Source organism: Athene cunicularia (genome assembly GCF_003259725.1).
Source record: "Athene cunicularia isolate RWA chromosome 6 unlocalized genomic scaffold, athCun1 chr6_part2, whole genome shotgun sequence".
NCBI lineage: Eukaryota > Metazoa > Chordata > Aves > Strigiformes > Strigidae > Athene > Athene cunicularia.
This window is the reverse complement of record NW_020799106.1, coordinates 3,414,663-3,438,875: the sequence shown is the minus strand read 5'-3', so window position 1 is coordinate 3,438,875 and position 24,213 is coordinate 3,414,663. Positions and strand designations below refer to the sequence as shown.

General features: G+C 41.6%; 1 protein-coding gene and 1 long non-coding RNA gene across 2 annotated transcripts in view; both read left to right on the top strand.

Moving 5' to 3' along the window:
• CCDC6 (coiled-coil domain containing 6) overlaps nucleotides 1–6,637 on the top strand; it is a 54,579-nt gene extending 47,942 nt beyond the window's left edge. Inside the window, exon 10 of the mRNA XM_026851751.1 lies at nucleotides 1,110–6,637. Within this exon, the coding sequence (XP_026707552.1) occupies nucleotides 1,110–1,301 (192 nt within the window). The 3' untranslated portion in view covers nucleotides 1,302–6,637. The remainder of the gene's footprint in view (nucleotides 1–1,109) is intronic.
• Nucleotides 6,638–11,303: 4,666 nt separating this feature from the next.
• LOC113481866 lies at nucleotides 11,304–22,117 on the top strand. Its single transcript, XR_003398738.1, has 3 exons — nucleotides 11,304–13,220; nucleotides 15,214–15,443; nucleotides 21,942–22,117. It is a non-coding gene; the product is annotated as an uncharacterized LOC113481866 (long non-coding RNA).
• The last annotated feature ends 2,096 nt before the right edge of the window (nucleotides 22,118–24,213 follow it).

The following is a 24,213-nucleotide window of genomic DNA, read 5'->3' as shown; positions in this document are numbered from 1 at the left end:
AGAGACATGAGTCAGTTGTCAAGAATCCCTTGGCTTTTTGCATAGAGCATTGATCTGTTGTACGCTGTTGTGCAGAATAGATACAATACACGTTATTTGACTAAACTGCAGTTTGATTCTTGACTCTTCATTTTTCATCTCCATTATGGAATAAATTGACTGTACCTGTAGTACATTTGGTATAGCACTGTAACCATGCTTCTCGGAGTTCACCTGTGGTTGATTATGAATCGTGGGTGGGTGCTTCATCACACCGTAAGGTTCTTGATTAATGCTAACTGGATTGGTAAGTAGTGGGGATTTTGGTTTCAAAAGCGCAGAAGTTAGTGTTGTGCAGCGTAATTAATATTTTTACATTGCTAACAAATAAAGGTTTCCCACGCCTCCACTGGTTTGTAAAGATAAAGTGGGGTTTAAATCATTGTGTTTAAATGTGCAGGTCATTGAAAATCTGTGGTTTCTGTTGAGGGGAGCTCTCTAACAGCTGCTCCACTCCTGCAGCTTAAAGGGTTGTAAACTTTTTTTTGTTCTCCAAAGAACAACTTGTATTATGCTTTGGTCTTGCTCCCAGTGTGCAGGCTGAGTCTTTCGGAAAGCTGGAGCTTCTGGGCAGACTCTCCGGCATTCGAAACTTTTCCACTCACGTTCAGGTACCACGTAGTTGGGACTTCATACACCAGCAGCGTAAAGTTTAAGGTTCATCAGCACCTGCTAGTTGGGCAAGCACAATTGGGAGGTGGTGTCTCTACAGCATCTCTCATTTCTCTTCAGGTTGCTGGTTGTCATAGGTAAACAAATCTGCAGGACATACGTCTTGGGTTCATTTCCTGCAAGCTGACAGGAGGGAATACATGTTCTGTTTGATATCAGAAGTATTTCCCTTTTCCTTTGCTACTCCATTGCAGAGTAATGTTTATTTTATGTAAAAGTTGTATTGTAATTCTTGCAATGTTTTGAAATAGATTCTTCCCACATAATTGTTCAGCTTTTTGTGTGTGTGTGTGTGTGTGCTTTTTTCTCTTTGCCAAGCTCAATAAATTGATTAGAGGACTTGTACCTAACATTGTTCCAGGAATGTGTTAAACATAATTTCAATATTTGTTCTGCAGAGGCCTTCACCACGAAGAAGTAACAGCCCCGACAAATTTAAACGTCCCACTCCTCCTCCTTCTCCAAACACGCAGACCCCAGTGCAGCCACCTCCGCCACCACCTCCGCCACCTGTGCAACCTACGGTCCAATCCGCAGCATCGCAGTCAGCCACTTTTCAACATTCAGTGCATCCCTCCTCTCAGCCTTAGTGCATGTGCTCAGCAGTCTGTATGTCAGAAGTGGACTCATAACATGGAGCAGTTTACTAAAAGCCAAAGGCTTACTTGGCATATTTGGATTTGACTTATTTGCACTGAGGTTATATAGGCTTCACTGTTAATTGTGTTGTAAACGTTTGTATAAAATGCAGCCAGTGTTGTGGGTCTACAACACTAACTTAACAAAGTTTTCCATCAGTGTTTACTTGAACTACATGTATGTCCATTCTCTGGCTGGAACATTTGCTACTCTGTTTGGTAATACGGCATTATGTCGTTTTGCTTGGCTCCAAAGCTTCATTTTCCTGGCTTTTAGGTTTGTACAATTAAAGGGATACCTTTTTTATATTTTTTCATGACAATTTGCAGAAAATTAAAGGCATGATGGGCTTTATGACAAATTCTGAAATATTACAGTGTTTACCAAGCTTACGGAAAATCAGCACTACGTTTCAGTCATTTGAAATAACAGCTTCTAGTGCAAAAGTGAGTCAGACACCCTAATCAGTGCCCAAGACACATACTCTGTTGTATTATGTATTAAATAAGCTTAATTCAGCACACAGGACACATCCATACTTCTCCTGTTTAAAAGCACCTCAAACGTATGGTACAGTCTGCATTTTACAGTGAGGGAACTGGCTTGTTGGAGTCTGTGGAATGTACAATTCGTGGACCTTAAGATTTGATGATTTCACCTGACACTTAGGTTAACCTGTAAGCTGCCCATACTGTGTGATCTGTCACAATTAACTTTCCTAAGTGTGGTCCTGCCCACAGGTTACTGATAGCCTTCTTTTTTTTTTTTTTTTTTTTCTCTGCAGAAGGCAATGTGATTGTAGAGAACAGCTGATGATAATTTTTTTCCTGTTAAAATATCTAAATTGTGATTCCCCTGAAGCAAAGTTTGAACAGGTATTCTAAATGTTCAAAAGTCTGTTAGAAAATAAGATCTAAGATGAGCATATAGGAATCTATTGGTGTAACAGCCAAAAATGTTGTATTGCTTGGTAGAAACAGAGTACAAGAAAGTAGCACAACATGGCACTAATGAATGCTTATTTAGCAGCCTAAGCCGGTACAATGTATAAAGAAATGTGTTTTGAATACATTCTTTCCATTCATTTAGCACAAATAAATTGGTTTCACTTTGCAGTGGAACAAAGTGTCACTTCTTGATATTGACATCTTACCCAGCTACATTTTTCCCCGAGGTTCCTGTTGAGTATTGAGGTTTATATATTATTGATGATTTTAAGTGGTTTACCTCATATATATGGATATGTGGGCCATGGAAAATGACAAGAGAATGTTTATTTTATGAGAATATGTATCTGGCTATAATCAAGCAGAACATGAGTAATTTATCTTTTGTTTACAAAAGTTTGTTTGACATGCCTAATGCTTTAAGGACATTTTTAAGAGGGAAGGACAGCATTCTGGTAGTATACTAACACCTGTACATATATTTTCATGTTTGCTGCTCACCTATTCAGTAAGAATTGCAAACTGGAAATCTTGATAAAATTAGTGCTCTAAATCAAAATAGTAAGTTAAAACGATGTTGTAAAAGGTTTCGCTTAAGGCAAAACTAGAATTTCTTCACTGTAGTTATGTAGTTTCAGCTCTGAGAGAATTTAGAGAAATGCATATATAGTCTCTTACACTTTGTAAACCAATATGGGATCAAGTGCATTATCAAATTACATTAGTTATGGTAGCGACTCTCCAGTCAACCGATTCTCAAGATGCTGGCAGACCTAAAATTTGGCCAGTGCTTCCATCTGAAAAAAATTGGTTATAGCAGCTGCTCACCTTTCCACAGGGGAAACTCAGCTGTGAGCATTGTGATTACAGAGCTCCTGAATCAGTGGGAGGATTGCATCTGAGAAAATTACAGGTGGTCAGAGGTGGGACTGAGGTCAAGATAGGATTGGTTTAGCTTGATGCTTGTCCTTTTGTAAACATAAGACAAAGAAAAAAAAAAATAAAATTCTTTTATAAGTAGGATGCCAGCTCAAGTATACCACTATTTGAAATGGTGCCCTTCTTTCTGAAGTGCTTTGAGAATCTTGGACATACGGCTCTACAGAGTGTGAGCTCATAGTGGTGGTAGTATAAATGCCGGGGGGAGGGGGGAAAGCCTTTGACAGTGTTGTTTTAAGATCTTAAAATGGAAAATTGCCTAGAGTAATTTGCGCTTGAAGCATACTCCAAAACTGAATTTATGTAACCCAAGTTCAGCTGCTGTTATAAAGTGTCTTAGGGAACTCTCCTTACTATTCCAGTGGGACTGTGACCAGAGGAAAGTAAAGAACTGACAAATGTGTACTAAATCTTGAAATTGTAACAAGACGCTAAATTGGCCTTACCTAAGAACGCTGAACAAACATTTGCTTGCAATCACAAGTGTTAAACTCTTTATTTGTAGACTTTTTGAATAAGATGAGAAATTGTGCACAACCATCTCCTAATAAATGTAAATGGATTTTCAGTTTTCCTTGTGAATTATAGTCATGAATTATGCTTCCGCAGCTGTGATTTTTATCAGATCTATAGACTGGAGAAACTCACTTGGCAGTGAGGTCCAGCTCACTGTGAGGACTTAAGTGCTTGGCCTCTTTATCTCAGAAGCACCTGGGTGGGTTTCTATTGCTGTTTTCATTACTAATTCCTATCGGTGGCACGCTGCATCATCGCTAGTTGCGTAAGGCCATGGAAGCATTTTTTAGCTGTGATGAGCATTTTGTGAGTGTACCCCTTTACAGCTAAAGGTTGAAAAAAAATTATATCTTCTAGCAGTTCCAGCAGTGCTTTCCTCTCTGACAATCAAGCAGCTTTCTTCTTACTTTTTTTTCTCAAGGGATCTGGCTGGGACACTGGAATGCAGCTGACACTCTGTAGAGCGTTGAGTTTATTTTATCTGTGATGTGTTCCAGAGAAGTTCTTTGGAAGAAGAGGTGGGACTGTTCGGAGATAGTCTTCCAGCTAACAGCCAGATAAGATTGTTTTAATTACATGTACTCCTCTGAGACCATATTCCCAAGGGCAGAAAGGACTATCAAGAGTTGTTCAAGAAAGTGTCAGTGCTTTTCTATTGGCAGTCGCTGTACTAGAGCTGAACAGAACAGGATTCCTTTCCTGTTAAAATGTTCATGTTCAGGAAGCCATCTGCCTGGGTGGAATCCCTGTGCGCTTCAGCTGAGTAAAAAATGTAGTCTTGGAAGCAGTGAAAATGAGAAAGCTTCCTGAGATCTGTGCGAGCTGCACTGCTGACAGGAGACAACATAGGCTCTGTATATTTTGCTAAATAAAAGGAAACGGATCATGGAGACAAAAAAAAGAGCCTTGAATACTTTGTCAGTCAGCGAATGGAGTTTCTCATCCTCATCATTGATTATCACTTACCGAGAGGATGCATCTGGGGCCTTGTTTAAGTCTTGTAGTGCTTTATCTAATCCTAATGCTTAGTTTTACAAGCAGTATGAATTCTAATAGTGTTCAACTCTTTTTTGATGTTTCCTTTTTGTTTCAGTCATGCCAGTCTATTTCTTTTTGATCCTTGGGAGTCTACAGAGCATGGACTATGCAGAGCATATTTCTCCAGATCAAGCCATCTCATAAGAAACCAGAAGGTTTATGAGTGTAAGCTATAAAATTATAATACATGTGTTACAACAACCTCCTTGAGGGGAAAGATCTGTCCTCTTGAAGAGAGAAATAACAGAGCCCTTGATTACCAAATGGACTGTATGCACAAAGACAATCTGGTTTCCTCAGTTCCCTGAGGAGCTGAATTCCTCTCCCAGCCCTTTTTGGATTCAGACTAGAGTTCTTAATCTTTTAATTTTATTTTTTTTTAATTCTACATTTCACTGTAATAAGTACTCAGGATATCCTTCATAACCACTAGTCCAGGACAAATAGAGTTAAGAGTCACTGCCACTTTGTGGACTGGAGGAAGTCAGTGAACACGCCAGACCATGGCCTTTATGATGCAGTTGTAGTTCAAGCAGGAATGTGTGCTCATACCATGATTATTTATTTTTTTTTTTTAGCAGCTGTTGCTGGTCTTGCATTAGTAGTGTGCCCCGAAGAGGAGATGAAACTATGGAGTTTGGCACTGCATTAACAGACAGCTGCTACATGAGGGAGAATAGCGCTTATTCCTGTTCAACTGGTTAGGCTCCAAAGAAAAGTACTACCTCATCTTTAGGCTGGGATCATGTGGCTGCAGGGTCAGGAGAAATGTCGTAGCTGTGCTAGGTTTTGTTCTGCACATGTTACCTGGATGAGGAGTCTTTCCTCACTGGAACTGGGCTCTGGAGGTTATAAAGCTTTTGAAAAGAAGGAGTAGGGAGTTAGGACAGATGGCTGAGGGCTGAGTTTGAGAAAACCGTGTGTCCCTGTAGTAAATTGCTGCTCAGAGTACTATTTGGCTAGGCCTGGGAATTGCCCGTACTAAAACTACAATTTTTTTCTGTGTGGTTTCCTTCCAAAAAGTGCAATGTTGCAGTTCTTTAAGTTCCTGGCATTGGTATTAATTAGAAAAACAAAGCAATTGCCCTTTCCACAAAAACATTGGAATTAGTCTATGTGCAAAGGTGGGATTTCTCACAATATACATTAATACTGTATCTATAAATGAAAATGTTTTATTCTAGTGGTAAAACCTAAGCTGTCCAAGGCACTTTAGTTTGTGATTGCTGACTTTTGTTTTGGCAGGTGTTTCAGATGAAATCTAAGCCTCCTGTGGAGGAAGAAAAAAAAAAATCACCTGACAGCTGTAGACTGTTCCTTTCCTGCAGAAATACAGCAATTTCCTCAAATGCAAGTAAAAATGGAACAAATATCCTTGAGCTTTTCTGAAGCTTATGTTTAATTTCAGGACCTTGGTGATTGCTCTTGTGTATTTAGAGAATCTACAAAGCCTCATTATAGGTTGGCTGGGTGTCTAGCTGGTTATTCCTGTGTTTTCCTGATCCTAGTGAAGGAAGCCTGGTCAGATGCGGATCAAATTTATAAATCCACTGGTTAACAACAATGGTCAAGTGCAGATTTGTTGAGCATGAATCCAAGTGATGACTAAAAGCATTACACTGCATTGGTGTGAATCGGAGCTTATCCTTGAAAGAACCTCAGATACAAAGAATTGGTTTTTTAGCAGGTTACATTTTATTCCTGTATTAGCTGTATTATTGCTTTGTTGTATCTCTCAAGGTGTTTACATATATTTGTAATTGTTACGATGTGTCTGTAATCAAGCTCATCTGTGCCTTCATGCAGACTTACAATAAACACTTGATTTTTTTTTGTATTTACTTGTATGGAAGACTATGGGGTGGATGTGTATTTCCTTCTATCTGTCAGCCTGTCATCACTGGGAAAAAGAGGAAGAAAATGAGAGCTAGGAGCAGAGAAAGATATGTGCTTGTCTTTATTTTTGCTGTCTGATGCTAGCTGGGCCATTTCTGATATTTTCATTTAAATGGATGGGTGGAAAATCTGGGGATTATCCTATTTGCATAATAAAGTTTGCATAGGAGATGATCCTGGTTCTGGATTGGGTGAATATTCAAAGTACACTCATGCATGCTTGACTCCATCAGTTTTGCTTCTGTCTTGGAAGAAGGTAGCTGTATTTCTTGAGCTATTATTGTGGGAAAATTTGAGTGTCTTTCTCTCCCTGAATTCAACATGTGTGTTTAACCTTTTACAGCTGCCCTTCCAGCGAGAATTCAGGGGTTTTTAGCCACATCAAGAACTGCAGTGTCTTAGTAGGCCTGTTTATTTTGAGGGTACTTTCTGATGATTGGGGATGTAGGAAAAGAACAAAGTTTCATCCCAGTTTTTCTAAGCTCACAGGGACAGAGATATGTCTTTGTACAAAGTTATAGGAAAACTTCTCTGAATGTGCTTTAAGTCAAAAGCAGTATACAGCAGTACAGATACTTTCCTGATCTGATATTAAGCATTAGAGGAAGAGAAGGGTAAAAAAATGTTCTTGCCTGTGTTAAGGAGCATATTTTGTGGTTCAGAAAAGAGTGCTTTTGCCGTTTCTTTGTAGTAGTAAGGGTTATGGTATCTGGTGGTCTTCATCAGCTTTTCTTGATTTTCTTGTAATCAAACCTGATTACAGTCAAGTAGTTCTACTGCTGATGGATTCAAGTATTTTCTAATGGAGATTTGTTTTGAGAATCCACCATGATTTCTACTGTTTTGTCATCTTATTAAAACGTTAATCAATTATTATATTTAATAATCAATCTAAAGCTTTAACCAATTTGAATTTATGGATATCTTTGTTAATTGTAGCGAGTGTTTCTTGATACTGAGACACATTAACTACTTTTGCATAGAAACAGGGGAGAAAAGCAGGCATAGTGTGCTGTAAGGGCAGTGCTGTAATTGGGTTGTAAACTTGATATTTACAGTTGAATTGTAAACTTTAGATGCCTAGAGACAGTCGTATGCATTTGTGAAAATTCTGTGCGTACTTTATTGTGTCATCCCTTGTGAAATCTCTGGTTTTGTCACCTTTTTATTGTGTGCATTCATCAGTTTAGCACAGACCTCACCTATGTGGCATACTCAATAGCTTCTGTAAGAATTGTTTGTTGTGTCTGGATGTATCATCAAGTTTCTGGGCTAAGATCTTAAAGTGTCAGTAGCACTTTCATATGCTTGTCCTGTGTTCAGTGCCTGACTCTTGCTACACTCATTGGTCGGTCTTGTTGTTCAGCTGCCACTCAGGCATATCTCTGTGTCCACACCCCCTGCTCCAGTCAGCACAGGGCTCTGCATGCAGTACAAAGCATGCTGTCCCATCCTGACCACTAAAATCCCTGTATTATGATGGCTGCAAGTGTCTGGGCACCAGGCTGTGAAAGTGCTTCAGTGAATGCTAATCTAGCTGATCCATGGTGTTATTCTCTGTTCCTGGAACACATGCAGTATTTCTTTGAATGCCTTTATCCTCCTGTCTCCACCGCTGCAAATGCTGAGCAGTTGGTGGTTCTGCCTCTCTCCCTGTGCCTGACACTGACACAGCCGGTGGGTCTGCGAACTGGATGAGTGAGCTGTGTTGATGCTCTCTGTCTTCACACACGTCGTTTGCGTTCTCTCCAACCTTTTGTCTGATCAGAAATGAGCTGCTTAAGTATTTTCAGAAGACAGGATGAAAAGGGAGAGATGATACATGTGACTGGTTTAATTTCAAGTTGATTTGTCCAGGTGATCTACCCCTTAGATGGTTCTTTTGTATTTCTTCTGGTGCCTTGGACCCCTTTACAAAGGAAAGCAAGTTCCCAGCGTTGCAGGAGTTAACTCAGAAATTCTAGTAAACCGCTGAGAGGAGAATGCATTGCAAAGCAAGCAACTTTAATAAGTCTAATCCTTCCTGTATGTAAAGATGCTGGCTTGGATGTCAGTGGGTTTCACATGCTTTCCAGGCCATACCATGCCTTTCAAGGTATATGGTGTGTCTTTCAGCTCAGAAGCAAGAAGAGGTTGAAGTCAGTCCTGCATTTCCCAGCTAGAGACTGAAGGTATGTATAAAGACCATTAGTTCACTTGAATGCAGAAAACACTAAATGCAAGGTTTGGGGAGACGTAGATGAAAACTTTTGAGGCTCTTCATGAAAATCAGCTATGGCTTTTCTCCTGCACGGGGAAGAGCCTCTACCTGCTAACCAGTGAGCTGGTGGTGATGCCTGCTGCAAGGAACCTTTTATCTTTTGGTGTTATGGAGCAAGAGTTGGAGTATTTACAGTGAAAAATAAAAAGTGGAAGCTAGATATGGCTTGTGTTTGCAGGGTGGAACAAGATTAGTTCCAAATTCTTTGTATTAGTGAAAATGCTGTACAGTATGTCCCATATTTTTTTTCTCTGAGGGTTGAACAAAATCTGGCATGTGAATTTAATGAAACCAGGACTGATCTTGGGAGTCTCAAGTATCTGTTGTGCGACCATCTCCATCCTTCCTAACAAGGAGGGAAATACTGATGTCTAGTGGGACCGATTTAAACTTCACAGCATGAATGCCTTCCTTTGTCCTACTGGGGATGAGTTGGAGAAATTACAGGAACCTCGTAGAACATCTGGGTGTAGTCAGCTGTGTCCAGGGATCACGGCATGGTAGAGAGCATTTTCATAGCTTGAGATCCCCTCTATAAAACATTACATGTCACAGTGTGGAATGTATTTTTGGGGCTGAACTTCAGAAGTACACCACTCCTCGCTCCTTTCTTACTCAGGCCCTATAGTCACACTCTGGCTTTTCTCCTGTAACCGAGGGCCCCTTCGATCCAGTGTGGAAAAGCAGCGTTGCAAACTGGGCTCTGCCATTCTGGGTCTGAGTGCATTTTGACAGTTACTGCTGAGTGAAACAGATTGTTCTAACTCCATAGTGAATCGTAACACTGTCCTGGCTGTCAGCAGTGATAAGTAAGTGGAGTAGTAGTCAATAATGAGTGCTTTATCTTTCTGTCTGGAGATGGGAATTTAAGATCTGCCATGACCTATCTTTTTTCATGCTTCCTAAAAATCATCCTGATTTTTCTGTGGCTCTTCAACACGTGCTATCTACTTTTGCTTATTTTCTAGTGAGGGAAAGAAGGAAGGTTGGTAATACGAAGTAACTTTGCAGTTCAGCTGAGATTGGTACCTGACTTTCTTTGGAATATACAGATTTGCTAATCTGCATCACCAAATAAGGCAAATTGGTCTGAACCACTTGTATAGGAGTTTTTGCAGTCTTTGTGATATGAAAAGGGTTGGATGGTTACTACTTTTTTTTTTTTTTTTTTTCTTCTTGTAGTGACTGCTGTCTAGGTATTGTTATTCCCCATTCTGCACTGGGATAGTTGCACCATGCTTAGTTACCCCAGGGTAGACCGATGTTCTCAGAACCTTCTGAACCTTCAGGTGTCTCATGCCCCGTGGGGTGGATCCGGAGCTGTGGAGGTGGCTGGGAGAGCCATGTAAGAGAGCCTTCCTTCACCCTTGTACCTCTGTGCAGAATAAGGTGGAAGCTGGACTGTGCAGGAAGCACGGGCTGAGGTCACGTTGCAGCTTTCACCTCTGAACAAGCGTGCTGTTGGCCCACTGGGTTGGGTACTCTAAGGGTTGTAGCCTGCCACCCCCCTGGCTATTGGCAGCTTTATGTCTGCAGAACCTGAAACAGCAGGAATTTGCAGGTAAGAGGCCAGCTCAGCAGCCCTTTTCCATGGGCTGTGTTCTGCATCTCTCTGCCACAGCACAGTCTTGCCTGATGATCCGAAATTCTAAGAACAAACCAAAATGCCATGATGGTCAAAGAAAGCACCTGGTGATTTCAAAATGGCACTGGACTCAATCCTGTACCTGAAAGTGTGTCTAGTACAGATGTGTGACACTGATAACTGCAGAAGAATGTTGAGATGATGTGCTACCAGGGTAAGCGGGAGAATAGATGGACCTGGTTGAAAGGGAAGAGTGGTATTTGAGACTGATGAAGGGGCAGAGGGAAAATAGGACAGGTATTCAGATATCTTTTGTCTAGCCCTTTTCCTCTCTCTCTAGCTAGGACTACAAAGCCAGCTCTACTGTCTGTGAAGAGCCCTAAGCTGCAGAACAGTAATAGAGTCTGTTGCACTTACACAGCAGTGCTGGCACCAGAAAGTATCAGAGCAAACTCCAGTTAGATGAGAGAACGAAGAGCTGGATGAACTTCGGAGAGACTTACTTTCTGGAAAGCTGAGAGCAGACGGGAAAGTAGAGGGCCATGCCTGGCAGAAAAGTGTAGAAGTACTTACCCGCAGGGAAAGGGAGGGAAGGAGCCCTGTGGGAATTGCTGAGATGGTCGGTTACCCTGAAGGACTGAAAGGTCCTGAAAGCGGCAGTGCAGGAGCCAGGATGTTCCTGAGATGTTAAAGGTCGCATATGACCCTTGGCAATGAAACACCCTTTACCTGAAATAGAAAGGGGGGGGGGGGGAAATAAAAAGATTGACAGTGAATTCTGGGGTTACTCTTCTGCTGTTGCATGTCTTGTAGATCTAGATCTACCTCTTGAGGTAATCTGTCAATTATCTAGGCCCCAAAGTAGGTAAAAATTATAGCACAACCTTGGAAGTAGAGAAATGAAAGTCCCTAAATATGATCAAGTCCACAGCTGTAGTGTTACGTATTGGCAAAATCTTGATTTTCACAGAAATTGTAGCTAGAAGTGCGTTTCTGTGGATGGGTGGTTAAAGTGATTAAGGCTTTTAAACTTACGCTCTTGTGTTGCTGTTGCTTGTCAGGACGTAGTTCTGTATAATTTTGAAATCATCTATTCACTTCTCCTGCACAGGGGTTTTGCAGCAGATTTAGTGAACCATGTCGTAAGTTTTATTTACGTTTATTTTCCTGGGTTTTCTTTACAAAACAAGTGTTAGCCATGACAACATACTAAGGAATTAAACCTGCTGAAACTTACTGCATTCCTCATGCTATTAAGGAACTCTAGGATTAGTCTGGCTGCTGTCTTGAGTGTTTAATTAAGGACGATTTTTGTGTTGTTAGTTCCTGAAGATAATGAAATGTTTTCAAGTTAACTGTTTCATATTGTGAACAGTCATCGTGTTTCTTTAAAAAGCTTCTGTGCAGACTAAAGCATCTCCTGCTATTAAGTGGAAACATTAACTCTGTGTAAGTGAAATTAATAACTGAATTAAGAGGGGAATCTATCTTTTTAGCTGAAACACCCCAGGAACTTCCCAGAGATGCTCTGGGAATGCTGTGCCCTTTTCCAGCAGTCTCCCTGATTTAAGGGATGATGTATTGCCAGAACAATTTGTGTGAGTCAAGATTGCACGATAAAGCTTTAACTTTTATTTTACGGTATATTTTAGAAAACCACATCACTAAAATTATGGCCTTTTGCATTAAAATTCATGTTAACTATAATTTCAACCCAATTCTTACATAGATTCTGGGGGAAACGTTGTCTCTTGATACCAATAACCCTGATAAGCTTGTCTGAAGCTTTTTTTTTTTTTTTTTTTTTTCTAGAGAGAGATGTTGCTAGGGAAATCTTCGTGCATGGGCAAATGTGGTTAGAAATATTAATGTCCTGCCAGTTTTACCTCCTATCTTAGCTCTATTCATCAGCGTGATCTGCAAGAGAAAGGCAAAACCATTTTGGACTGAATAATCTAGCACGGTTTTAGCACTGCCAGCGTGCAAGCTGGAGACCAGCGTGGAATCTGCTCATGATAAGCTCTCGTTTCAGAGTTAAACTGGTTCAGGCTTGTTCCTATCTTTGTGTGCAAAGGGTCCGAGGGGAGAGACGTACAGAAGGAAAACGGAAAGAAAAACATGAAGAAAATAATCGGGTTCTGTGAACGCCATCTCCCATGTCTACAGAGAGCAAGAACCCCTGAAGGGTTTTTACACTTTGAACTTTTAACATTCAGTGTGGACCACTGTTTCCAGGGCAGGACTGTCAGGCAAGGAAAGAAAGACTTTGATTCTGTTCTGGTGTTTAACAGCTTAACTTAACTACCCTCCATTTTACAGAATGTTGATTTGAATAATGAAACAAGGCATTATGAGCAATACATGAAAACAGTTTGGATGTGCCAGGGGAATAACAAGGGCTAAGAGTGCATAAAGCGAACAGAATCTTGCCTTTGTGTTGCCTCATAACTGAGTGAAGAGGAAATCCAGCTTGCTTTTTAACAGGAAGGGGACCAGGATTTCAGTACTCTTACTAGTTATATAGCTTGATTTTCTAAGTACTTCCACTTTACTCAGTCTTTACAGAACTCTATTCTTTTGAAGTATTCAAAATATTCTGATCCTGAACCCTTTGCTCAGTTTCAGGTTTCTGTAAAACGTAAGAAAGTATCTCCACTTTCCTGGCTTACCTCTTTGAAGAAAACTAAAAGTAAGCTACTTTCTTTCCTAATGAGTCCTAATGTTTAATTGATCAGTCAGGATGCCTCCTGATAGTAACAAAATTTGCTCAAGATTTGCTAAAGATTTACTAGGTCAAGCCATTAAATGCTGAATAAACTATACGCTGTTAGAACTGATTGTGACTGAGTGTCTTTCAGGCTACAAAATTCACATTCTGAAAAGTTTATACTGGCACGAGCAGCCAAAATTGTAGCCCAGTATTTTTGTGTGTGTGTGCGGTATAATGAAAAGATATTTAAACCTCTTACCATCATTGTTCGGTTTGGGTGGTTTTGGGATTTTTTTATTTTGGTTTGGTTTGCTTTGTTAACATGCCATCAGTTTTATTTGCCCACTACTTGCTTCTCTTGCAAATCTTGCTCTTTGGACCGTACTGCATTTTAGCAATCCTCTAGAATAGCTGGGGCAGCTTTCCTTTACCACTGCAGAACTATATTTTAGAGATTTTTTCCTTATTGATACGAATGTCCTACAATTTACAGATGATAATGAACCTGCCAGGCTTAGCTGTCCTGCTACCATAGACAACTTCCATATTCTCACATGCTTTTCAGTTATTTCCTATCTTTCAAATGGTTTTCTTTTTTTTTTATACAGCACTGCCACTTCCATTTATGAGTTGCCACCTGATCTTACTTAAAATGGATTAATGCAAGAAATCTTTTAACATGTAATTGAGCAAACATCAATGATCAGTTCCCCAAAATACTTGGATTTGTTGAGGGCTGAATTTGGCACTTACCTAGATATTGTGGGTCAAGCTGTTCTTGCTCACGCTGATGAAATAACTAAAGTGAGGTTATTTTGGACTTAGACAAGCAGAAACTGAGTTTTGTTGCAAATTCTAAATGGATGAGTGGGCTTTGAAATTAGCTTTGACGTCTTCTACACCTTCCTATAAGTTTTAGAGTGGTTTCTAAAGTGAACACTTCCTCCAAGCCTCAGATCTCGGAGCTGGATGAAAGGCACAGCCGTTATTCCCACAGGGGCAAAAGGAGCCAGGGCACTGTTCTCTCAGCATTTATGCCCTAATATTAAAGTTGCTCACATGATGCTGAGGCTCCACTTTCTGCCTCTGCAACAAATCCCAAAAAATAAAGCAGACAATAAAAGCCTGACACTTGCTACAGTTTTCCCATCCAAATTGGCCTAAGGCTGAGGTGGGGGGAAGTCTCAGAAAAGAGCAGAGGCTTTTTTGTTTGTTTTCCCCTCCCAAGTACTCTGCTCAGAGGCAGGGTTCCTGGCTGCCCTCTTCTGTTTCCAGAGCACTTACATAATTACTGCAGGACTTCAAAGATAGGTTAAAGGAAGCCATTAAGGATGTTTTCCATTTCTGGACTGGACAAACTTAAGGTGGTTTGTCAGCCTAAAACAGAAAACTTCCCTTTAAGCAAAATTATTTTCTGCGAGTGCAGCTTTGATTCACTGTTGACCTGTTCACATTTAAAATTAATCTCTTTCTACCTGTTTTACTTCAACTCTTAACTAGGGTAAATCTGATCTAAGAATATTCTCCTTCATGGTGGATATATAAAATAATATAAAAAAAAAAAAAATACCCTGCAACTTGGAGCAATGGGACTTTCTATGAAGACCCTGGTCCTGAATTTAAGATGCTGTCTAGTTTTATACAAAGTTTGTGCCAGTTGGCCTCTTAGGCAAATTATAGAGACTTGTTCTAATGACTGTTTGAGATGGGGGGGAACAGGAATGGGAGGGAAAGTGGAAGAGGAAGTTCATGTGTCAGTTTATGCACCTATTAGCTGTATAGGGATGCTTTGTGTGTTAAAAGGAAATTCCAAGCCTGGATAGAGATATTTAAAACAAAACTTTCTCCAATGTCTCAACTATTTCCAAAATACAAAAATAAGTATAGCCAAATAAGGATAGCTTTTTTTACTTTGTCAAATGGACACTTTTTTTCTTTGTCCGACTCTCAAATCCTTTTAATATCCTTGCAGATATTATTTCTCTTCTGAGGGACTTCTCATTACCTAAAAGCCACATGAATCAATGGAGAAATAACCGTTCTCTGAGGCAAGACTCATCACTAACGGGAGAGAAGAATCTGAAGAGCTCGCTCCAAGCCCAACCCACCCCTACCTAAATTGCACCCACTGCAGGACCTTGGCTTGGCTCTCAGTCTCATGTTGTAGTCATGGGTCTGACTTGGGCAGTCCCACAGTTCAAGGTAGGACTGCTTCCTTCTTTCAGGAAGCATTCTAGATTCCTGCTGAAAGTGGTTGTTCTTTGTGTTTAATACATGACTTTGCTTTGGGGAGAAATAAAAAAATCTTCTCCAAAGCCTTTTGAATTCAAAGTAGGGACTTCACTCTGTACCTGAGATGTGAGATGTGATCCAATTTCGAACCGTTCAGGCAAAATCCTTTCAGGTTTTAATAGCTTTTGTAAGGGGCAAGAGGATCAAGGCAATCTCTACCCAGAAACTCTCCAAATTAATTTAGTCTGGACGTGAACATGCTGCAAGATTTCCAAGGTAGACCCGTTTATGCCTGCTAGAGTGTACTTCAGTGTTCTCCAGTGACATTGTCTGAATGCCATCTAAATCAATCACTTGGAGCTCTATTTATGTATGTAATAGCATCGGGTTTTCTAAGATTGAGGTCACTGAGCTGGTGGTTTAGCCTCTCTCTCCAGATCTCACTGCCACAGTGGGATTGCCTAGTCTGAAACACACTGGTAGAAAATTTGCCGTTTGATGCTTTGCTCGTATGCATGATGCACAGGCTGTTTCACCCACTGTTTCTGTGCCCAGGAATCCTGTAGCTTAAAGGAAACTGACTCACAATAGATGCATTCTGCCCTATATATCTTTAGAAGGGGGTGTTCTCTTGTGCCTCATTCCTATGTAATTTTTTGGCCTGTCATACCAGTAAGTCTTCCGAGCATTCCTTGTGAAATAAGGATAACACCAACTGCCCAAAACTCAAGTGCTATAAAGAAACTTCCTGCCAAAAGTGAACACGTGTTCCTAAAAATTGACAGCAGTTACAGAGAGACGATCATCTGATGTCACTCCCACATGATTCGAGCTGCTGCTGCAGTAAGCACCTGATGCCTGATTTGTAGCGGGCAGCAGGTACTGCCAAGGCACCTCAGCCTGGCCATGGTGTGTAAGGATGGTTATTTGTGACAGGTGCGGAGTCCTCCTCACATGGGAAGAGGCCACGGACAATGGCAATGGAAAAGAAATAAAACCCTGATGCTTACAAAATGAGAGGAGTACTGTAGGGCTTTGGACAGGACTTGCTGTGTGGATACGTTGCATTGGAAGAGTCATCTGCAGGGCAGAGAAGAAACCACCTTCCTTGGCCTGTTTTCAGGGCAGGAAGGAGTATGTAATGTACAACCATAGAATGGTTTGGGTTGGAAAAAAGCTTGGAGATCATCTAGTCCAACCCCCTGCCATGGGCAGGGCCACCTTCCACCAGCCCAGGTTGCCCAAAGCCCCGTCCAACCTGGCTTTGAGCCCTGCCAGGGAGGGGGCAGCCACAGCTTCTCTGGGCAACCTGTGCCAGGGCCTCACCCCCCTCACAGGGAAGAATTTCTTCCTTCTGTCTAATCTGGATCTCTTTCAGTTTAAACCTTGCCCCTCGTCCTATCCCCACACCCCCTGATGACTAGTCCCTCCCCCCCTTTCCTGTAGCCCCTTTAAGTACTGGAAGGCCGCTCTAAGGTCTCCCAGGAGCCTTCTCCAGGCTGAACCCCCCCCCAACTCTCTCAGCCTGTCCTCATATGCATATGTTCTACTGACCATTCGATTTTCTAATTTTTCTACTTGTTCCACTACTTGTTGTAATGATTACTGGACACTTCAAAGCAGATTGCAAAGGTTTCAGAGGTAGATATTGTGACATAATTTAGTTGTTAGGTGATGTGCCTCAGAGATGAAAGCCCCTCTAGGTTCATCTATTACACTGAGGTTTGGAACTATATCAAACACCGACCCTGCACAACTTGGACTCCGTGTCAGCACAAGAGCACAGCACTGGCAGATCTTGAGCTGCTACCTTACTAAATACAGTGTCCTGATCCTTTCATTGGCAATCTTTGCCATATAGTCTTTGAGTAGCAAAGCCCAAAATCCAAACAACGTTTAACACAGGTACAGTTACACATTTATGTCTGGTTTACAAGGAAGTTACAGAGGAGTCTCCGAGTTGTTTCAGTGAAGGCACGCTTTTCTGTATTTGTACTTTTTTGGTAAGGAAGCTCAGATGGTTAGTAGACAGACAGTGGTTTCCGATTCTTCCACAGTCATTGGGAGGATGATTCACATAAACTTGGAGGGAGTATCACACTGCAGTGGCAGAACACACCGGATATGTTTACATTGTAGTTGTCAGAACAAGTACGTTTTAAGCTAATTTACTGCTGGTAAATTGTCCAAACTCTTTGCAGATGCAGTGATGGTTTCAATATAGCACAGTATTTATGCTGCAGACTACAAGTATTGATGGTTCGAAGGCAGAGCAAGCATTAACAAGCGGAGCGCAGGAGTTAGCAGGAAAGCAAGGTACAGGTGCCAGGATTTCTGAGCGGCACTACAGCGACCCACACCTGCCCAGCGCAGGCTGTTTCCTGCCTTGTCACATGTGAGCTGCTGCAGAAGCTCAAGGAAACATGTCTGTGCAGCCCCTGCTTGCCTGTCCTCTGCAAATCACAGTGAGCTGAGGAGCTGGGCCTGAAAGCAACAGGCCCTTGGTGAGCTTGCTTCTCATCTTGAGAGCTTAGATGACGAAGGCGTGATGCCAGCAGGAGGAGGTAAGATTTTCTTGGTTAATGTTTCTTTTCGAACGCAGAATCTCACTCACAAACTGTTTCTTTGGGTACTGGTGATGACAGAGTTATTGCGGGCCTGGGCATGAATGTAACGCCTGCTTGCCATTGCTGAGTAACTGCCTGAGTCTGCACTAAACGCAGGCTAAGGGTGTTTACAGTGGACACATCTATATTTAGACAAGCCCTGGTGGCAGCTTAACATAGGCTTAAAATAAACCTCTTCCATTATGGAATCTTCCTTTCTTTCTGTTCCTCCACCGAGTTCATCTTGGCAGTATGAAATTAAAATATGTAGGCTTTGGGGGACACTTTACAGATGTTTGGAGATAACTTGTGAATTGCTTTAGCATGTGCTGTATCGCCAACAGATCAATGCATAAGCAAAACTACAAAGAGGTGGTGTAATTTGGAATCGCAGTCTCAGCCTGCAAAAACCCAAGCCTAGGCTAAAGGCAATACTGGAAATAACTGGCAGAACTGCATTATACAGGGAAAAATTGACAATATTTGCATTGAAATGAGATTGCACTGAGATGAATTTAGGTCTCTTGCTGTTTCATACTGCTGCTATTAGCCTCTTCATTTCATTGACAGAAAATAAATGCCTTCCTCGGTATTTTAATGTAGTTAAGTAAGTGAGGGAGAAGCTAACACAACTCTATTGAATGGACTTAATACTCAGGCAGGATGAAAAGTGTACGCCCGTACTCTGCGGAGTCTCACAGGAATGCATTATGCTCCTTCCTGCCCTGATAAATGTGTGCCATTAAACTTTGGTATTCTCTACTGACAAGAAGTAGATGACTGTCAGCGGGGAATAAGCAAACACCGCTTCTGAGGAGCCGTCTCCAGTGTTCGTGCTCTACCTGGTGACTACCTCAACAAAACCACTTGCCTTCGATATGCTGAGATTGTCACCTTCTTGCTCTGGAGCTGAAGTCATCTACTTGGCCCGTGTTTGCAGAGGCTGTTTTACATAGTTTTTACAAAGACTAAATGCTATCCACCAGAGGGGAACTGAGGATTTCTAGAGCATCTGACTGACACAGTGTTGAACGATCCAAGTCCCGCTGGAAAATCAGCAGGCGTGTGATGTGGTTGGTAACAGCCTGCTCCGTGTCATGTGCTCAACAGGCAGAAGCTGGAGATGGTTCTGTGTAACAAATGAGTCATTATTTTCTTAAAGGACATTCTTTATGCATTTTGCCACCTCATCATGCCCTCTGCCACAGCTCTGATTACTGCAGCCATCACCCAGGAGTTGGTAGCATGAGACTAGAGGGGACATTCTGGTACTTGCTTTGGGGTATTGTAGTTCACGCTGCTTTTTGGCATTACTAAGGATCCAGCTCCCTATTTTCTGTCCGCCCACTGCTGAAAGTAAAAATGTGCTTAACCAATTTGCATCGTATTCTTTATTAAAGATTGTTATGCTAGCCTTTTAGGGCACGAAGTTAATACAAAATAAAACTTAGAAAAGAGATCTGATATTCCTGATTAAGAACAAAAAAGCAGAGGGTGCATAAACCAGTCTGCCTCCCTCTAGTTAAGCAAGCACTTTGTGCCCTATATACAGTAGCTCAGAAAGAGGTGTGACATCTAGAAAAGGGGAAAGGTGTTTTATTATCTTCTGCAAAAGTAATTTGATTATATATTGTGTTCTTTTTAATATGCAGGTATTTTCACTGACATCTGGTTCCCTAATGTAACCATACATACTTGTATATACAAGATTCAGTCCTCTATGAGATGGCTGCCTTCTCTAAGGAATCTTCTTCCAATCTGTAAAGAAAATTGAATCCTTTCCCTAAAACGACGAGTGCATTCTGAGCTATCCTAGTATAACATGCACCAACTTAACTAGGTTTTAGCTTTACTCAAGGGACACTTAACAAGATCAATGCTACATGGGGAGATGGGGTTGAACAACAGAAAATTTGTATCTTGGTAAAAAGAGCACTTTTGGTCTGTACTGGCATTGATCTTGGTGAATTTATGGCAAACTTCGAGGTCATGAGAGACCTATGCCGTAATAAAAATGTACTACTTTATATTCCCTGAAAGTGGATGCTCTAGAGAAATGGAGCTGATAAATTTCTTTGCTTGGAGGTGCAGCACTAATTTTATTTCCGTTTCACACTCTTGGCAGATGCGCTTCATGCTGCCAGCATTTATTTGTCATTTCATGTGCACTATTGTAGTTTAATTGAAGTATATGTGATTTTTTAAATAACCTCAAAATATTGCAATTTTTCCTTAATGTTCTAATACATGAAGCATCATTATTTAACAAACCCAAGTAGTTCCTTTATCAGTTTAGAGAATGCAAATACATGCAGCTGATTCAGGTTACATTATGTAAAAATTGTCTTAGTTCCCTTGTTTGTTATAACAAATTTCCACTAAGCAAGTTTACTGCTAAAATCTTCAAAAAACATCCTTATAACTAAGATTAGTTGGTTGTGTTGCATAGCGAGAGTATTTAAGTGGGAAGCAAGATGAAATTACTTTTCTTAGATATTTTTTTCCTGTAATCCTTCCATGTTCTCATTAACTATATGGGTAGTGTAAGAACAAAAAAAAAAAACCCTTTCAGTCATGTAGAAGTAAAAAAAGAGATTATAGTTTATAATTTTTCAACGTAAATGACTGCTGTATTTGTTTTGTTACAAGTCTTGCAGAATCATAGAATGGTTTGGGCTGGAAGGGACCTTAAAGACCATCTAGTTCCAACTGGATGGCCATGGCTAGGGACACCTTTCACTAGCCCAGGTTGATCAAAGCCCCGTCCAACCTGGCAGAAGGTTTGCACGTGACGTTTATTTCGCATGTATATAGAGAGACTAAATTAAAAAAACTAATTTACAGATCGGCATTTGGAAGTATGCGGCTGAACAGTTTGTCAGACGGTGGTTAGATTGGTGGTTCCGAACACCTGAACACCTCCTTCAGGTCTTGCCCATGCTATGGGACCTCTTCAGAGGGCGGTGGGGTGGGGACACTGCATTGGGTGCTGGCTGACTGACTGACTGGGTGCGGGGAGGCAGTTCTGCCACCAGATCCGCATCTCCTCAAACAAAATAGGTTAAGTTCCCTGCCAGCACAGCCGTGATGACACCAGGGGGGTTTGTAGTACTTTATTGGCATTTTGGGGGAAATCTGTATTCTTTGCAGCTTAAGCAATCTTATTCCCTTTCACACAAATCTGAGGGAAGGTGTAATGATCCTGCTTAATGCGGTCAGACAGCACTTGAACCACCTCACTCTTACCGCCTCTCACATGAAGGGTTAAATTATAACTACCGAAGTATTGCCTTTTAAGGCTGCTGGAGACACATGAGTGTCCTTTAGACTATGTAAGTGCACAAATACTTAATGCATCTGCTTAAATTAAACTCTAATCAAACTAGGGATTGCTCTCCTCACCTTTTTCCCCTTCAATCATTAATAGACATTTTCCACAAGCAAGTTAACAGACCACCTAAGACAACAATGAACTTTGGACATCCTGTTAGCTTGGCCCTTTCATTCCAGAGTCTCTCCTATGCAGATTTTGTAAAGACTGCAAATGTACAAAAGGATGCTTCCCCATCTGGACCACAGTGGTTGATCGAATTATTTGGAATTGGTTTATGTTTTGAGATTTTCTCCATTGCAGATTATGTGCCTTGTTTTTTAAAAAAAAAAAAACAAACAACCATAAACAATCAAACAACAAAATGAAAACAAAAAACCAACTAACTAACCAAAAAAACCCCAACCATCCCCTCACTTTACCCAGGGTGATAATTCCCTTTTGGTCAGTTTAGGGGTGTTCAGCGTACGGGCTGTTCACCTTCAGGGTGACTGTATGAATACCCTCTGAATTTCTTCTCTGAACCCTCAGGAGCTGCTGCTGCTGCTGCACTGTCTGTGGAGCAGAGAATTTGTCTAGATCTGTATGCTGATAGAGCTGTGAGTGACCTAGAACTACACATCCTGCCGCATGGATTCCCCAAAAATAAGGTAACTTTTTAACTAGGTGCTGCTCTCCCCGCTGGCCATGCTACGTGAGTACCTTGATCCTTTGGATTCTTAAACCCCAGAGGCTGGGGGAGGGAGGGGTTTATAGGCATTGTTCAATGTTTTACTTCATTTTCTATTTTGAAGTGAGGGTTTAAGAATTCGTCCGGTGATGTGCGAGACAAAAGTGCGGGTATAAAAGATGTGGCTATGGCATCACTATAATCCGCTTGCCTTTGAGGGCCCTGTAGGAAGGGTTTCTGAAGTGAAGATATGAGAAGATTAATCAGTGATTTGAAATCGAAGCTGAATGACAGTTGCCGAAATACTGTAGGCCAAGGGAGCAGAAACCTTGAGTTGGAGGGAGCTGCATTGCTTGTTATGAAACCAAGAACAAAGGAGACATGGAGGAGGGACTCTCCTCCAGCCTTTTGTTTCTGTGCTTGTTTTCAAGGTCTGACTCTTGCCAGCAAAGTTACCTTCTCAAAATTATGGTATGAGCTTGACTGGCATGTTCACATGAAAAGTGGAGTTAATTAAAAGCGGAGGACTTGTTGTCAGGAGGTCATCCAGAGAAGTTAAAGCAATTGGGATCAATATGTATTCATTTAAAGTGCATTTTTACTCTCAAGTGGAGCTTCTCGTCCAGATCCAAAGCCGCCTGTGATCTAAAGTCAGTTTGCATCTGACTAGGACTGGTTCTGCATAAAGAGCCAGTGTATTTCAGTGTACGCTGTGACTGCTGTGCCTTAACTCTTCCGAATGTTCCTGTACAGATAAACCATTCTGAACTCCCAGCTTCTTGTTTGCAGGAGTCCAGTGACTACTTGTGAATATACGAATATTCTTCACCACTTTTTCTGATGCTCATAACCAATTTTGCTAGAGTGAAATGTCCTGTGCTTTATTTTAGCCCACAACATTGGCTATTGAGCTTCTGTAGAATTAAAAAACCAAAACACTTTTATCAAGCACTCTAAAGGGGAACTGAAGTTTTTTATGCACTTGTACGCGACAAGGTTGTATCCTATTTATTAGTTTTGTACTGAAGCATAGGAAGGAGCATATCTTGAACGGTTGTTTCAGAATTGTTATTTTCCAGGCAATCTCTTGTGTGGCTGTGGAAGATTTCAGTTGGCCTTTCGATTTCAGCCTGTGTCCTGGAGCCCAAGAAGTGGTCAAAGTAAACAGAGGATGTTTACTGTCCGGGCAGCTGTCTTCAGTCAGTTGTTTCTGTAGCCCTGTGCACTTCCAAAGAAATTGCAGCTGGTACCAAGTTAGCCTTGGATTCCTAATATCTAAAGCAGTATCTCTTGATGGAGTTTAAGCCCACTCCACTCTTTTTAGCTGTCCAGTGTGTGTGCAGAACAATTCATTCCTTTTTGCCGTGACATCTTGTATTTCTTGAAGAGTGTTTCCCCTCTGCCTTATCTCTAGGTTAAATGGAATTTATTTCGGTTCTCCTCCCTGGACCTGAACTCTGATAGTTTCTGGGGTTTTTTGGTTTGGTTTTTTTCTTTTTTTTTTTTTTTTTCTTTCAGTTGGCTGCCCTTTTTGACATAAGATACCCAGAAGTGAACCATGTGCCAGCTGAGGCCTTCTCACTTCAGAGCTGCCAGGCCTTCCAGTAGCAAGTACTAATTTTAATATTTACCTGGACACTGTGAGGTGGATCTAGGCACTTCACTAGACACTTGAATTTCATGAATCTTTGTAAATATTATGCTGAGGAGTAAATCCGGAGTGCAGGTCTGAAAGGGAAGTTATGTTGTATCTGTAGGAACTGCGCAGGCTCTAAATATCTGAGATCGCTTCAGAATTTCAGCTCTAGGAATATTTCGGCTCTTGGAATTTCACTCAGCTCTGGGAACGTTCGTGTTTCCACCTGCAGTCTGTGTGGGTGCCCGAGCTGGGCGAACTGGGCAGAGATCGCAGCGGCGCCGAGCGCGGCCCCGGGTAGAGCCTGCGAGCTGCCGAGTGTCCAGAGAGATTTTTGCGGTCCGGAGGGTGGGAGGTGCAGGCGGCAGAGCTGGGGGGCGCTGACAGCCGCCTTCTCGTGTGTGTAAGGGCGCTGCTCCGGGCTGGGGCTCTAGCGCGGCTGCCTCCGCGGGAGGGCGCGGCGCCGGGCCGGGCCGGGCTGGCCCAGCAGCGCTGCC